A 15,744-nucleotide genomic window follows, 5' to 3' on the forward strand; every position below is an offset into this window, starting at 1 on the left:
CATTTGGAAAATCATGTAAATGTTCAAGAATATGTTTTTGAGGACAGTGAGTGCCTACATTTATTTCTAGATAGTGATAAGGGGTAAGTGTTGCTCCTTGAATCCATTCTGGAAGAGAGGGGATGACTCTGATTGGGAAGTTCTTAATGGTTTCTATCATACTGGTTGGGAAGAACCTTAGTTCTTGCAAATTGCAGCTTGGATAGATGTTGTCTATTAATCCTGCCGAAAAGGCTTGTTGGATTAATCTTGGATCTGCTCCTTCTAGGAAGTTGTACAGACTTTTGGTTTTCTTATCAGTTGTGAAAAATCTTTCATGGATAAGATCCTCTGGGCATGCCGCTCTAGCTTTACTCTAGATTATTCTAAAATCTTCAAAGGAGATTGCAGGGTTGTTGACTTCATATTCGACGTCATTTGGGATGTCAAATCTTTGGTCTCTGTGTTCTTCTTTAATCTTCCGAACTTTCGGTTTTAGAAGAGGTTTTTTGGTCTGATTGGCTTCGTCATTGAAGGTGGCAAAACTAAGTCGTGCACTTGTTTCATTTATGAACTTCTTGCATGTTACTTTATCGACCTTGCAGAAGGTCTCTGTAATTCCCCAGTCTGTATGTATTCCGGCATGTAGCCCTTTGTAGATTACGTAGAATCTTTCAGCTTCTTTGTTAAGAGCCTTCTTGTAATCTGGTTTAAGCTCCTACACAGAATTGTTAGTAGGTGACGAAATTGTCATTTTACTGATTCTGTATCAAGAAATTATCTAAAATGTTATTAGTTAGTTATAATTTTATATTTCATATAGTTTGATACCCTTTGGAATGAAAAAACTCCCTTAGAGGAAAAGGCATTGGTTATGACGGTTGCTACGTGGGCTAGAGAATTTCTGAATAATTATGTGAACGATGTTGTCTAAAAGTGCATATAAGGTTGGTTGTTAATCGATATAACATTATACTTTTAGTTTAATAATTATTTGTTTAATATATATGTTTTGAAATGTTAGACAAAAAACTAATTATTTGTTGTGTTTGTTATTCAGTGAGGATGGAAGATAGTTGTTACACTTGATTATGGGACAATACTTCTGCATTGCGATAACAAGGTAAGTTATATACAGCAAGAAATTATCAAATCAAAAACTTTTTGTGATACCTTATATCAATGACTATAATGGTTGGTTATTTATCATGTCTACATTAACATAATTTGTTCATCATAGCATACTTTGTGTATTGAATGTGTTGGATGCAATTTATATACTTGTGTAGGTTAATTGTAACATAGTGTATTTTTTATGTAAGCCTCAATAGTTATTTTAACAAAAAAAAAAGGATCAACATTCTCTATATGACCCGGTTATTTGAATGGAACCGATGCATATTTAATCGTTATATGACCCTGTTTGGGAATTAAAACCGGGCTACTATCTTGTTATATGACCCTATTTTATGCGATAGAACCACAACCTAATCTCCTTGTATGGTCTGATTTTGTCTTCTATAATCCTCTTATATACCCTGGCTTTATAAACAACTGTGTCGATAGGAGCTGGTTTTAAAACTGGGTTTTATTTCATTTAACACATAGGACTTGCCGGCTATAAGACCCGGTTGAAAACCGGGTTATTATGTTGATTTACCCGGGTCCTATAAGCCTATTTATAGTAGTAGTCACCACGACTGTTGCACAACGAAAGTGGTGTGATGGTGTGCATAATCATGGTGGCCTTGCCACCTGGCCAATGGCAGATGTAGTGTAGAAACAATGGGGTAATAAGGTTCATGGCCCCCACTTGAAAATAAGACCCATCTTATATTTTTAGGAAAAAAAAAGATTATTTAAATTATGTAGATGGTCCACCCTCTTGACCATCTTTTCTTATTTAAAGCTTATGCTCTAATGAATATATTTTTACCCAATTTCAGTTTTCACCATTAGATTTTTTTTCATTTCTTTTACAAACACCATCAAAAACTCCATCTACTTTTATAACTATTAGGAAACCATGCCAGAGGAATGTTTCCCGCGGCCATTGCCGGAGGAATGCTAGTTGCCTGAGGGATCTTCGACCATCGTCGCCGGAAGGGACTATTGTTGGTTATATGGTGGACCTATGTTGATATTTATTCTGGATCCGCCACTGCACCTCACTACCAACATGGCTTGTACAATGTATATCGCTTTTGGCCTTAGTTGAGATACCCAAAGCTTTGCGGTGTATGTAAACGAGACATTATTCATGAATCTTATAAATTAATGGGATCAAAAAATGTTAAGAGACATATAAAGATGTTAAAATTAAGTATATCAAACAATCTTAACTAGAGGTGCAAACGAGTCACGCTACTCGCGAGCTACTCGAGATTGGATCGTTAAAAGCTCGAATCGAAATCGATTTTAAACGAGCCCGAGCTGAGCTCGAGCTTAATATTAAGCTCGTTTATTAAACGAGCTCGAGCTCGAGCCTATGTCACTAAGCTTGATTAGGCTCGCGAGCCTAAACGAGTCTTTATATAAAATAATTTATTATTATTATTATATATTAAAATAAAAAGATATTTGGGGATTAGGGATTTAAGGTATTAGTAAACGAGCTTCTTAACGAGCTCGAGCCGAGCTTAAGCTTATTTAGGCACGTTAGACAAAAAACGAGCCGAGCCCGAGTCGATCTTGTATAATTATTTACGAGCTCGAGCCGAGCTTAATACAAGAAGCTCGAATCGAGCCGAGCTCGAGCTCGAGCCTTGTATAACTTAAACGAGCTTGAGCCGAACCTGACCAGACTCGGGCTCGGCTCGGCTCGTTTGCACCCCTAATCTTAACTAGTAAATCAGATCAAATTAAAACTAGTTGTACACATCCCAATATATTTCCACGTGGCCATTGTTATTTGTAATATTACAATAGCTTATTAACTCACAAGATACAAACGGGGAGTAACTCCCCTATTAAATTACTAGAGGTACTGTTGTGGACCAACTATGCCTATTAATATATGTTCTCATGTCAATTATTATTGCCTTCTTCTTCTTCTTCTTCTTCTTCTTCTTCTTCTTTTGCTTGTCCTTGTTCTTGTTCTTCTTCCTCACACTCTCACTATTCCCCTCCCATTCAACAACATTGAGAGTGAGAGGGATGGAAAAGGAAGAAAGTTTTTCATTAGAAAAAGGAGACGCCAATCTAGAGTTTGATGATGATGGAAAACCTAGAAGAACAGGTATACATATGAAAGTCTTTCGTTAATTTTTTATGCATTGTCTTTAATATATATATATATATATATATATATATATATATATATATATATATATATATATATATATATATATATAATTTCTTTTTTGTACTTGTAGTTAGAGGTAACAGATTGTCATGCCATAATTTCTAATTAAAATATCGTATTGTATTATTGGTTGTGAAGGGACATGGATAACTGCAAGTGCACATATAATAACAGCAGTCGTAGGATCAGGAGTGTTGTCACTGACATGGTGTTTAGCTCAACTGGGTTGGATTGTAGGGACTACTTTTCTTGTAGTGTTCGCAGCCATCTCTTGGTTCACTTGCACCTTGCTTGCCGACTGCTATCGATCTTCTGTTAATGGTGCTCGAAACTACAACTACATGCAAGCCGTCAAGACTAACCTTGGTAAATTTCATTTTCATTTGGGCAAATTATGCCATATTGTCTTGATTTTACGATTTTTACCGAAGTAGGTATACAATAGGCTTCCTTGATTTTTTTACCCATGATAAATTTTGTCTTTATTTATTTATTTTTTATAGACCATTTCTCTAACTTCGAGTCTTCGAGTGATATGGTGGAATCAATATATGGATGATTTTATAAAGTATAAATTACAGTTTTGGTAAGTCAGATTCATATTTTTAGTCCAACTTTTTAAAATTTAAAAAGGTGCATTCTTATGGTTTAAAAGATCATATTACCCGTAATTTGATATTTTGTTTTTCTTTTATATATATATATATATATATATATATATATATATATATATATATATATATATATTAGTTTGGTTCCTATTAAGTAAAAAAGAAACAAGATAATAATGTTAAAACTTAAAATCCTTAACAAAATTTTAATTAACTTTGTTATTTTGATGCATAAATTTATATTGTGGATTTACAAAAAACTCCTTTGGATTTGTAATATACCTTGAAGAATCTTTCACCATGTTTCGTAGGAGGACTTAAGTACAGGTTCTGTGGGATAGCTCAATACCAAACTCTTGTTGGTGTAAGTATTGGATACACCATCACGTCGTCAATCAGCATGGCGTAAGAATTACAAACCAGATTAAATGTCCTCATCCAATTTAGTAATTATGTACTTGAAATTGCTAACTTAATTAATTTGTTTAAACAGGGCGATTAAACGATCAAACTGTTTTCATAAATACGGCCACGACAAGGAGTGTCACACATTGAATACTCAATATTTGATAATCTTTGCATGTATCGAGATCATTCTAAGCCAAATACCAGACTTCCACAAGCTGTCCTTCATTTCCATAGTCGCCACCATCATGTCTTTTGCTTATTCTAGCATTGGCATTGGTCTCTCCATTGCCAAAATTGCAGGTCATGCGTCATTCAAACCTATCTTAATTAATATCAAATAAAATATTGGAATGTTTGCCTGAATGGTAATTTGTGTATTATAAAGGAGGTGCACATCCAAACACAAGCCTTTGGATACCAACTAGGACAAATATATCAAATATGGACAAAATGTGGAACACCTTTTGTGCCGTTGGTGACATTGCTTTTGCTTATTCTTTCTGTGCAGTTCTCATTGAGATACAGGTCTCTCTCTCTCTCTCTCTCTCTCTCTCTCTCTCTATATATATATATATATATATATATATATATATATATATATATATATATATATATATATATATACACACACACAGAGAAACTGATAGATTTCTTTCCGAATGTAGGACACACTGAAATCAAGTCCTCCAGAAAACAAAGTCATGAAAACGGCTACAACCATTGGAATATCAGCTTCTACATCCTTCTACATGCTATGTGGGCTACTTGGATACGCTGCATTTGGCAACGACGCGCCTGGAAATTACTTGACAGGATTCGGTTTCTATGAACCATTTTGGCTCATTGACATTGGAAACATGTGCATTGTTATTCACCTTGTTGGTGCTTATCAGGTACCTAATCTAATTCTCTTGATTAGCATATTATGTCTAGAGAAAATTGACATTTTTCAAAATATTCATTCTTTTTGACATTTTGTAGGTGATAGTCCAACCTTTTTTTGCATTTGTGGAGAATTGGAATCGTAGAAAATGGCCAGAAAGTGAGTTCGTGAACAAGGTATACATCATTGGTTGCTTCAGGATTAATCCTTTCAGGTTAGTCTGGAGGACTACCTACGTGATACTAGCAACGCTGGTTGCCATGATTTTCCCATTCTTTAATGATTTTCTAGCGCTTATTGGCTCAACGACATTCTGGCCATTGTCGGTGTATTTCCCAATAGAAATGTACATTTCTCAGGCGAAGGTTCGGCGGAATTCTTTCACCTGGATTTGGTTGAAGGTACTCAGTTTCGTGTGCTTGCTTGTATCACTTCTTGCTGCTATTGGATCTATTCGAGGCCTTGTAGTCTCAGTTAAGACCTTCAAGCTCTTTCGATCAGCATCTTAATTAGGTCTTAGTTCTTTTTTTTTGCCTTGGTAGTTTAAGAATAATGATATAACATGGTTTAACCAAAGGTTTAGAATCATGTATTATATTTCTATAACTTCAACGAGCAACTGGAATCATATCATTATATGGAAAAACATAGATAAGTAAAAGAGCAAACTAGCCATTTATTGGGATTTTGGTTCTTATGGTTCCAAAATTTATATTTTCGTCCTTATTAGCAGTTTTCATTTTCATTTGTGACTCCTTCCGTTTACTCGCCTCCACCTGCCCGACTTGAGGAAATTTCAATCATTTTATTTAGTTATTTTAATTACTATGTTACAGCCTCCGGAACATAAGCTTAAAATATTTTTAAATTTTCATTAAATTAACAAGATTAAGTTTTTTTTTTAACTTTTGTATTAATTGTTTAAACTTAATATATCTTCGTATTTGAAAATCCGATATACGTCATGTATATGAAGACATTTAATATAATTATTAAATGTAAGACTCATGTACTGCACAAGTTGATTAAAAAGTTTTAATATAAAAGTGTAAACATTAATCGCCTTTTAAAGTAATATTTTAAAATAATAGAAACAGAATGATGAATATATAAGTAATTCCTTTTATACTAATAGAAAAACTATTGACATTTTTTAAATCATTGTGTTGTATATCAAGGTATAACATTAAGCATTTTTTGAAGTAAAATTTCAAAATAAATACAAACGAAATAATGAATAAGTAGGTAATTAAATCTATACTAATAAAAAACTATTAAATACACAAGATATTGTTGGTCAATAATATTGTTACATAACCAATCAATACAGTGTTACAGCCTCAAGAAAAATATGTCTTAGTTTTCTTTGCACAAGATATTGTTGGTGAGTCATACTGTTAGATAATTGATATTTAATGAAAATATTTTCCATTCGCACTTCTGATCATGTGTCAATAACAGTGACCAAACATAAAAGAGTCGGGGGTTGCCATAGACCCACTGCTTTTTAATCTAGTTAATACCAACCAACCATTATAGAATCAGTAACATACAAATTATATAAAAAAAACTACCTGTATATCCATACTTTTATCTGCTAAATACATGTAATTATATAATATGACGTGTTAGATTGAAAACTAATTCAACTTGAGATGTTATCAAATCAAAAACTAACTTTACTTGAAAAAGTCAATAAATAACTTTAGAAATTAGCAAAAAACCAATTATTAACCTCAAATTTTAAAAGAACAGAAAACCCTAAATGTTATCAACGACAATAACACCATTCAATTCACCAGAATCCGGCTGAAACCAAAAGATTTCGGCTAGATCTTACTGGATTTGATAACATAACTCTTCCACAGCCATGTAACTCACCAAACTTCTTTTTCTTTGTCCTCTTCATTGTTATGTTCAGTCGGATCTCTCTCTCTCTCTCTCTCTCTCTCTCTCTCTCTCATCGTTTGAGCGAATTGCCGACAATAATAATGTGTTTGTTGTGCATTCTCTCATCTCCGCCAAAGTTAAGATACAACTCACCATATTCTCTATTTTTGTGATGTAACTATAACTCACCACACTCTCCTACTCTCGTCGGTAACTTTGTATGTATAAACATTATTGGTGATAAGCTTTAGTAAGTAGTTAAAATAAAACTTTGGAACAAATAATGTAGTTGTGTATGTGTGTATGTATAGGACTCTACGTATTAAAGTTTCAGAAATAAATAAAAAGTAAAATAACATATCTAAATGTTATTTTTAGATATCAATAATCAGTATAATACAAATTACAAACTAAAACATAATTGATTCTTAATTTATTTTTAATAGACCATATTTAATATATTAACATTAGATCAATTATTTAATTTTAAGCATCTATATTTAGTTATTTACAAATGGCCAACTAAAATATATTCAGAATAGGAAAGAGGTATTTATTGTTTTTTATTTTGTTATTTATCAATGTTTGCTATATTTTCATGTTTTTCTAAATAGTTGTATGTTAATTTTGTTTATGTCATTTTATAAAAATAAAATGGCATGAATAAGTAATGGTTTATTTTCTTTTATCAAATTGGTGTACAGTGTACACAAAGATTTGTTTCTTTTACACTCAATAAACGACAGAATATGAATAAATTATCATTTTAGTTAAATTTAAAAAAAAAATAATATTTAAATTACAATCATTCATTCATAAATAAACAATGTTAAATAAATTGGATATGATATAAGAAAAAATTAGTTCATAATCCATTAATATATGTTTAGGTAAAATATATCACAGTTGATCAAACACGTTATCGGGTAGTAAATGCAGTAGACAAAAGGAAAAAAAAACCTAAAGATAAAAGTTGAGCACGAAAGATTCAACATGGGACAACCAAAACCTCATTAACAAAATCCAAAGTAAAAAAAAAACAATTATGATCAAGAAATATGTTTAATCAATCACTACTGATACCTAAATAAAACCATATATAGTTATGTTGGTTCTGTTTTCACAAAATGGTATGTGTCTTTCCTAAGTTACCTCGGTCAACTCATTTCTAACTCCTAGTTTTAACAACTTCCAATAAATATCTAGGCATACATGAAACATTGATGAGTGAAATGATAGAAGGACATTACCTTGAGACAAGAGAGAATTTCGTATATGCCGTTACTAAACATCTAAATATCGTATTTGTCCGGCCTAAACTCTAAATATCGTATTTGTCATTTTTAATCTATTAAAATATCATATTTGCCTAAATCTTTTTTTTTTTTTTTCATATTTTTTATTGATTTATAATTCTTTTTTATAACCTTAAATGGACAATAATACCATTATTACATGTAAATGCCCATACATCACATAATCACACATTAATTGCAGTCTCCATATTTATTTAGATCACATCGTAATTCTTCCCTTGTTATCACTCCTTAGTCCTTTCTTCTTGCAATCACACACATCATGCATTAGGTAACCAACTAATCCAATTTATAAGCAATTTACAAGAATAAAGCTAGCTCCACCTGTAATTTGGATTAATTTTTGTGAAATTGATCTCCAATGGGATAAACAAATCATGAGATTCTGGACTAGATCTTTCAATCCCGGAATGTGTTTGTATTACCCTTTAATGGATGTGGCCTTATATGCATACATTCAAGGTGCCACTGAAAAAAAATTATATTTGCATCAAATGGAAGATCTAACAAGATTATCAATTCAAAAATATGTAACGATTCCACCTGTATAACACCAAGTGAAGTTCATAAAATTATAAAAATCATGTACTGATTCCAACTGTATACATGAACATCAAACAGATCTATATATCACACAAATACAATAATGTGTGCATAATGCTAACAAACCTTTGACATGATTGTAGAATCAGATTCTCCCTTTAAGATCATCGGAATATATGTCCTGCGAACACAACCACAACCACAACAATCTCCAGGTAATGTTTCTCCGTGAGGCGGAGGGGTCTCCGATGATTTCCACTTTTCCATTGTATATTAAAACATTAAAACCATCACCTGATCGATTTCTCCGGGAGGCAGAGAGAGGTTGTGATTCAATGAAGACGGGGAAAATGCCCGATCGACAGCAACGTATAAGTTATTGGGTATTTGGGGGTGGGGGTTATACGACCTGATGTATCAGGTGGGCAAAAGGGATTTAAGATTAAAGGGCATTAAGGTCCATCTACTTTTTATTTTAATTTTAATATATTTAAGAATACAAAAAATAACTATTAAATGTTAAAAATTATAAAAAAAAAAATAGATTTGGAAAAATTCGATATTTTAATTGATTAAGAAGGACAAATATGATACTAAGATTTTAGGCCGGACAAATACAACATTTAAATGTTTATTAAAGGCATATATGAAATTTACCCTCAATAAACAAAAGGGCCGGTCTCCTTTTTCTTCCTGTTTTAGTTTCTACTCATTAAACTTCGTTCCACCCCTTGTTCATCCTTAAGAAGAAAACGACTTATGTAAGAAAGAACCATGTTGTCATCAAGGACAACATAATAAATGAATAGAAGCAACATGAAATCAAAGGCACAAAATAAAAAATTAAAAAGGATAAGGCAACGATTTTAAATTTTGGAATAAAGAGCCCACACAAAATACCTTATCTTGGTTAATTTTCTTCATGTCAACAGGGTCTCCATTAGCTTTAAGGGTAACGACATCTACATAACCATAAATGACCATGAGCGAAAAAACTTTGAATCCAATACATCTAATCAAAATACATAAACAAATGGACATGATAAACCCCCAGTGGCATGGTTACAATAGCAACAACAAATGGAGGCGCAAATGATGAAAATACGAAGAAGAGCGGAAAAAAATAGAACTTGAGTCATAATCCTATAAGTAAAGATATCGAGGAATAAATTTAGTTCCTAAATTATGGGACATCCACATCAATTCAGCAACATACCTAATTTATTGGATAAACTTTTAAAATTTTTCTTCTTCCTCTATTTTAATCCAAGTAGGGTGATGTCTAGGGTTTAGAGATATGCCAATCACCAAGAGAATGATTTATGGAAGAATAAAAGGTGGTTTTCTGATATTTAGGTGATTAGTTACTAATATGATCGACTTTATTTTCTTATTTATTGCAAATTAGTTCAAAGTTTGAAAAATAAATGATTTATTGCATGCCCATTAACTTTAGCATATCAAAATAATTCAAAAGAAATTGGCCATCATAAATTAGAAATCTATGTTTAGGTATGTAATGGATGTTTTATATCATCAATTGTGTATAATAAAGAAAATAAAAACTCAACTCAAACAAAAACTTCATACCTCATATATGTCATAGCTGCATCCACTACCGTAAGACACTATGTTAGTCGATTCAATAGCAAAAACTAAAGAAACTATTCCTAATTTTAGTAAAGAACATGATGACACCCGATGAGTGTTTTTATATTTTTGGGTAGAGTACTAACGACAACTAAGCACCAAAAATAGTGAATAGAGAGTAGGCGATTGTCAGAGACATTGGTATATGAGGGAGAGAATGAACGATGATTATCTTCTTTTTTGGAGATTAAATTTGTAATCCATTGTGTTTCTAAGTATATGAAGTTGAAGTCGGTTATGAATTCGATTCAAATTTGAAGATAATTTATTCTCGATTTCTTGTTGATTTGATATTAATTATTGTCAGTTTATGGATGTTTCATATATATATATATATATATATATATATATATATATATATATATATATATATATATATATATATATATATATATATATATATATATTAAAATAAATACTTCTATGTAATTTTAAGTTGTAAAAATAAGTTTTCACAAATTTGATTTTTTTTAACAGCTAATATTATGCTACATTTTATATCTTTTTTTCTTCAGTTTTGTATTAGAATTTATAAATCAACTTTCATTATTATGTTATTAAAATATAAAAATAATGAATTGTGTTAAAAATACATATGTGACAAAACAACCATTTTGTGCTCGTAACATAATAATATATGTCACTGAGACGTGAAAAAAAAAAACCCTAGGTTCTCTGGCGATCTCGGAATCCTTTTTCCAGTGTTGCATAAGATTGGAAGCAATTTTCAAGATTTGGTGTTGCATGTTTCTTATTTTGTCTTTGTTACTAATTTTCTAGAAAGTATTTCATCTTAGGACTTTCGAAGTTCTTGCTCTCAATGTGGGACTGTGGTGGATGTGTTTATCCCGTCCAGAAAATCAAAATTTGGAAGGTGTTATGCCTTTGTGTGTTTCATTAAAGTACAAAACCTAGATACTCTTTGATGCAAACAGTACTTAAATGGTCAAGAATCACATATGCAAACACAAAAGGTCTCGTTCTTTTCTATTCATCCAAAAAAAAAAAAATATCCCCCCAACACAAATAGTAAATAAGATACTTATGACGATCTCCAAAGCCCGGCCTAGTCAAACGACATCAAAAGAAGATAAAGCCTAATCCCTAATTAATGGGTCTTTTAAAATTAAGATAAACCAATCTAGCTAACAATAATAATCAAATTATTAAAATGTGAGATATTACCCAAAGTAAGCAACGTTAGTTGCCTCTGCATCGGCATCTTCCTCCCGGGCTTGAAAAGCACTCGACTCCGAGTCCACCTCCTCGTCGATGGTCGATTCATATGGCGAGAGATCAGCAACATTAAAAGTAACAAAACCATTATACTGACCCGGAAGCTTTATCTTATAGGCATTATCGTTAATACGTTGGAGTGCGCGAAAAGGACCATCTGCACGCGGTTGCAACTTGTTGAAACGACCTCTCGGGAAACGCTTTGGACGGAAGTGAATCCACACAAGATCGCCTTCCTTGTACACGACCTGTTTACGATGTTTGTTGGCTTGAACTTGATAACGCTCATTGTGTTTAATGATATTGTCACGTACTCGCTGATGCAACTCTTTAATATACTGGGAGCAATCTATCCCATTACTACTAACAACCTTATCACGAAGTATCGGAGAAAGATCGAGGGGAGTTATGGGATCGCGACCATAAACAATGCGAAACGGAGACATTCCTGTGTTGTACGGTTTACTGAACAGTTATAAGCAAATTCAGCATGCGGCAAAATAAGGTACCATTTCTTAGGTTGTTCCCCCACGAGTGTACGAAGTAAATTCCCTAAACTACGATTTGCCACTTCCGTTTGCCCATCAGTTTGGGGATGGTGGGAGCTACTGAATTGTAGTTTCGATCCTAACGATTTCCACAAAGTGCGCCAAAAATGACTGACGAACTTGACATCACGATCTGACATGATCGTCTTCGGGATTCCACGAAGTCTCATAATCTCTACAAAATATAATCGTGCCACTTGGCTTGCATCATAAGTTGTGACACACGGTAGGAAATGTGCCGTCTTTGAGAAACGATCAGCAACAACCATAATCTAGTCTTTTTTCCGTTGCGTACGAGGTAACCCCAGTACGAATTCCATACTAACATCCTCCCACGGAGCTACAGGGACAGGTAATGGCGTGTAAAGCCCGACATTTGAGCCCCGAGTCTTAGATATATGGCAAATCCGACAACGGTTGACAATACGCGATACATCTCGTGCTAGTTTAGGCCAGTAAAATCTTTCCTGAAGTAACGCGACCGTCTTGTCCCGACCAAAATGACCCGCAAGGCCTCCTCCATGGCTCTCCAAAATATTAGCATCCCGCAAGGAACAAATAGGAACACACAACCGTGATCCTTTAAATAAATAAGCATCGTGCATCGAGAAATCATTAACGGGCTGAATTTGGCATTGTCGCCACACTTCCTTAAAATTTGGATCATCTAGATACAAGGAGCAAAATGAGTCAAACCCTTGCACCTGCACCTGCATGGCTAAGAGGAGAGCATGTCGGCGGCTAAGTGCGTCGGCAACGATATTAGATGCCCCAATCTTGCGTCAGATAACAAAAGAATAAGCTTGTAATGTCTCAACCCACTTTGCATGACGGGGTTTGAGTGCATGCTGGCCATTAATAAACCTAAGAGCCTCATGATCAGAATAGAGGATACACTCGTTAGGTAATAAATAGTGTCTCCAATATTCAACTATGCGTACAATTGCGTAAAACTCTTTATCATAAGTAGAATATTTGCGACGAACATCATTAAACTTCTCACTAAAAAATGCGATTGGACGTTTATTCTGACTCAATACTCCTCCAATACCCAGCCCTGAAGCATCACATTCCACCTGGAACACATCACTAAAGTTAGGAAAAGCTAAACATGGTGCTTGTGTCACTCGATTTTTTAATGTGACAAAAGCATCATCAACCGCTTTTGACCACTTAAATACACTTGCTTTCATACACTCTGTCATAGGAGCTATAATACTGCTGAAGTTGTTAATAAAGCGTCGATAAAATGAAGCCAAACCATGGAACTTTCTAATATCATTAATTGAAGTGGGTGTGGGTCAACTCCAAATTGCATTAACTTTATTGGCATCCATGTGTATACCTTCTTAAGATACTAAATACCCAAGGAATGTAACCTCTGTGGTAAAAAATGGCACTTACTTGCATTTGCATACAATTTTTGCTCCCGTAGAACCGTTAAAACTTGTCGAAGGTGCAATAGGTGGTGATCGACATTCTTGCTAAAGACCAATATATCATCAAAATAAACCACAACGAAATGGCCTATAAAAGATTTAAACACATGGTTCATGAGACGCATAAACGTGCTCGGAGCGTTTGATAACCCGAACGGCATGACCATCCATTCATAAAGTCCGTCTCGAGTTTTAAAGGCAGTTTTCCACTCATCTCCGGGTCACAACCGGATTTGGTGATATCCGCTCCTTAGGTCAATTTTAGAAAACACAGATGATCCATGAAGTTGATCTATTAAGTCGTCAAAACGAGGAATAGGAAAACGATATTTTATAGTAATTTTGTTGACGGCCCGACTATCAATACACATACGAAAAGCACCCCCTTGTTTAGGTACTAATAAGGCGGGAACAGCGCACGGACTCATACTTTCTTGAATAAGGCCTTTTCAAGTAGCTCCGACACTTGTCGATGTAATTCTGCATATTCCGTTGGGTTCATTCGATAAGCGGGTTTGTTTGGGATGACCGGTCCAGGTATAAATTAAATCAATACAATATTGAATCTCATGCATCATGGGCAACCTCGGGGGTATGTCTTCGGGAAATACCTCCTGAAATTCAGTGATGAGAGGCTGGACCGCAACTGGAATTGTAAGCTCAACTTTATTGGCTTCTTGTATGACTAATGCAAATTGAAGATCAGGTGGGTTGAGCCTGGTAAGACCAGCAACTTCAGATCTTGTGATAAGTAAATCATCTTTCGTCACATGGCGCGTATCAAGAGGTGCTAGGGTGATATGGATGCCGTCCTTTATAAACGAATATGTATTTTTTAACCCATCATGTTTAGTCTTTTGATCATATTGCCAAGGTCTTCCCAACAATAGATGGCATGCGTCCATTGGAATCACTTCACACCAAACGTCATCAGAATGCTTTTGACCAATTGAAAAATGTACCAGACACCTCTTAGTTACTTTAACAGTGTTTCCTTTTTTTAACCGTGTAAGTTGATAAGGCGCAGGATGATCTGTAGTGGTAAGGCCTAATTTCTCAACCATGCTGGTAGCCACCATATTCTCACAACTACCCCCATCTACTATGATATCGCACACCTTTCCCTTAGTTGTGCACTTAGTGTGGAAAATGTTATTCCGAAGCCATAAATGTCCATCGGTTGGCTCTGATACGGCAACATTAAGAACTCGTTGGGCTATCAATGCTTCCCTTTGATCCGCATAAAGAACTTCACCCTCATCATATGTTGCCTCCTGTTCGTTTACTGTATCATAAATGGGCATTTGGTCGTCTATCAAGGTTGCTAATTGCTAGTTAGGGCAATCTCTTGCAAGATGTCCTATGCCTTGACATTGAAAACAACGAATCACACGTTGCATAGATAGAGCAGAAGTAATGTCGGGTGTAGTCTTACCTGAGTTAGTGTCAGCAACCCTTGGTGCAACGAGTTTTGAGTTTTGTATTGTAGCAGGTCGAGACAAGGAAAAATGTTTACTGGTCGTCGCTCGTCCCCATCCCTTTAACTGTTTTTCTACCCGTAAAGCCAATTTACAAACATCTGTATAAGTCCAATATTGTTGCAGTTGGACCACTTCTGATATCTCAGTTCTTAGACCACCAAGAAAACGAGCAATGGTGTGTTCTTCTTCCTCGTCCATCGCACACCTCATTCGCATCTGATCAAATTTAGTTATAAACTCTTGGACCGACAATTCAAGTTGTGCTACACTATGGAATTCAAGAAACGCCTCTTGGTGATGATTAATGGGAAGAAACTATGTTTGCAACAATTTTTTCATTTTTACCCACGTCTGCACTTTAGACTTCCCTTCTTGCATGCATTGTTTTTTCACGTGATCCCACCATAATGATGCATTTTACGAAGCTTAATAGCAACAAGTTTTACCTTGAGATGA

The 15,744-nt window shown here is 34.3% G+C and overlaps 2 protein-coding genes across 2 annotated transcripts; one reads left to right on the top strand and one right to left on the bottom strand.

Moving 5' to 3' along the window:
• The first annotated feature begins 3,031 nt into the window (after positions 1-3,031).
• On the top strand, positions 3,032-5,861 carry LOC145051556 (amino acid permease 6-like). Its single transcript, XM_078999473.1, has 7 exons — positions 3,032-3,217; positions 3,422-3,649; positions 4,206-4,299; positions 4,388-4,602; positions 4,688-4,827; positions 4,968-5,195; positions 5,284-5,861. Exons 1-7 carry the CDS (start codon positions 3,136-3,138, stop codon positions 5,692-5,694), a joined length of 1,398 nt encoding a protein of 465 aa, XP_078855599.1. The 5' UTR covers positions 3,032-3,135; the 3' UTR covers positions 5,695-5,861.
• A 7,289-nt stretch (positions 5,862-13,150) lies between these two features.
• Positions 13,151-15,486, bottom strand: LOC145050368 (uncharacterized). The gene is made up of 3 exons (XM_078998628.1): positions 15,243-15,486; positions 14,419-15,092; positions 13,151-13,444 (listed from the first exon to the last, which is right to left on the bottom strand). The coding sequence occupies exons 1-3, from the start codon at positions 15,484-15,486 to the stop codon at positions 13,151-13,153; spliced, it is 1,212 nt and encodes a 403-aa protein (XP_078854754.1).
• Positions 15,487-15,744: the final 258 nt, after the last annotated feature.

This window comes from Lactuca serriola, chromosome 5, assembly GCF_051521515.1.
Source record: "Lactuca serriola cultivar US96UC23 chromosome 5, Lser_US96UC23_V15, whole genome shotgun sequence".
NCBI lineage: Eukaryota > Viridiplantae > Streptophyta > Magnoliopsida > Asterales > Asteraceae > Lactuca > Lactuca serriola.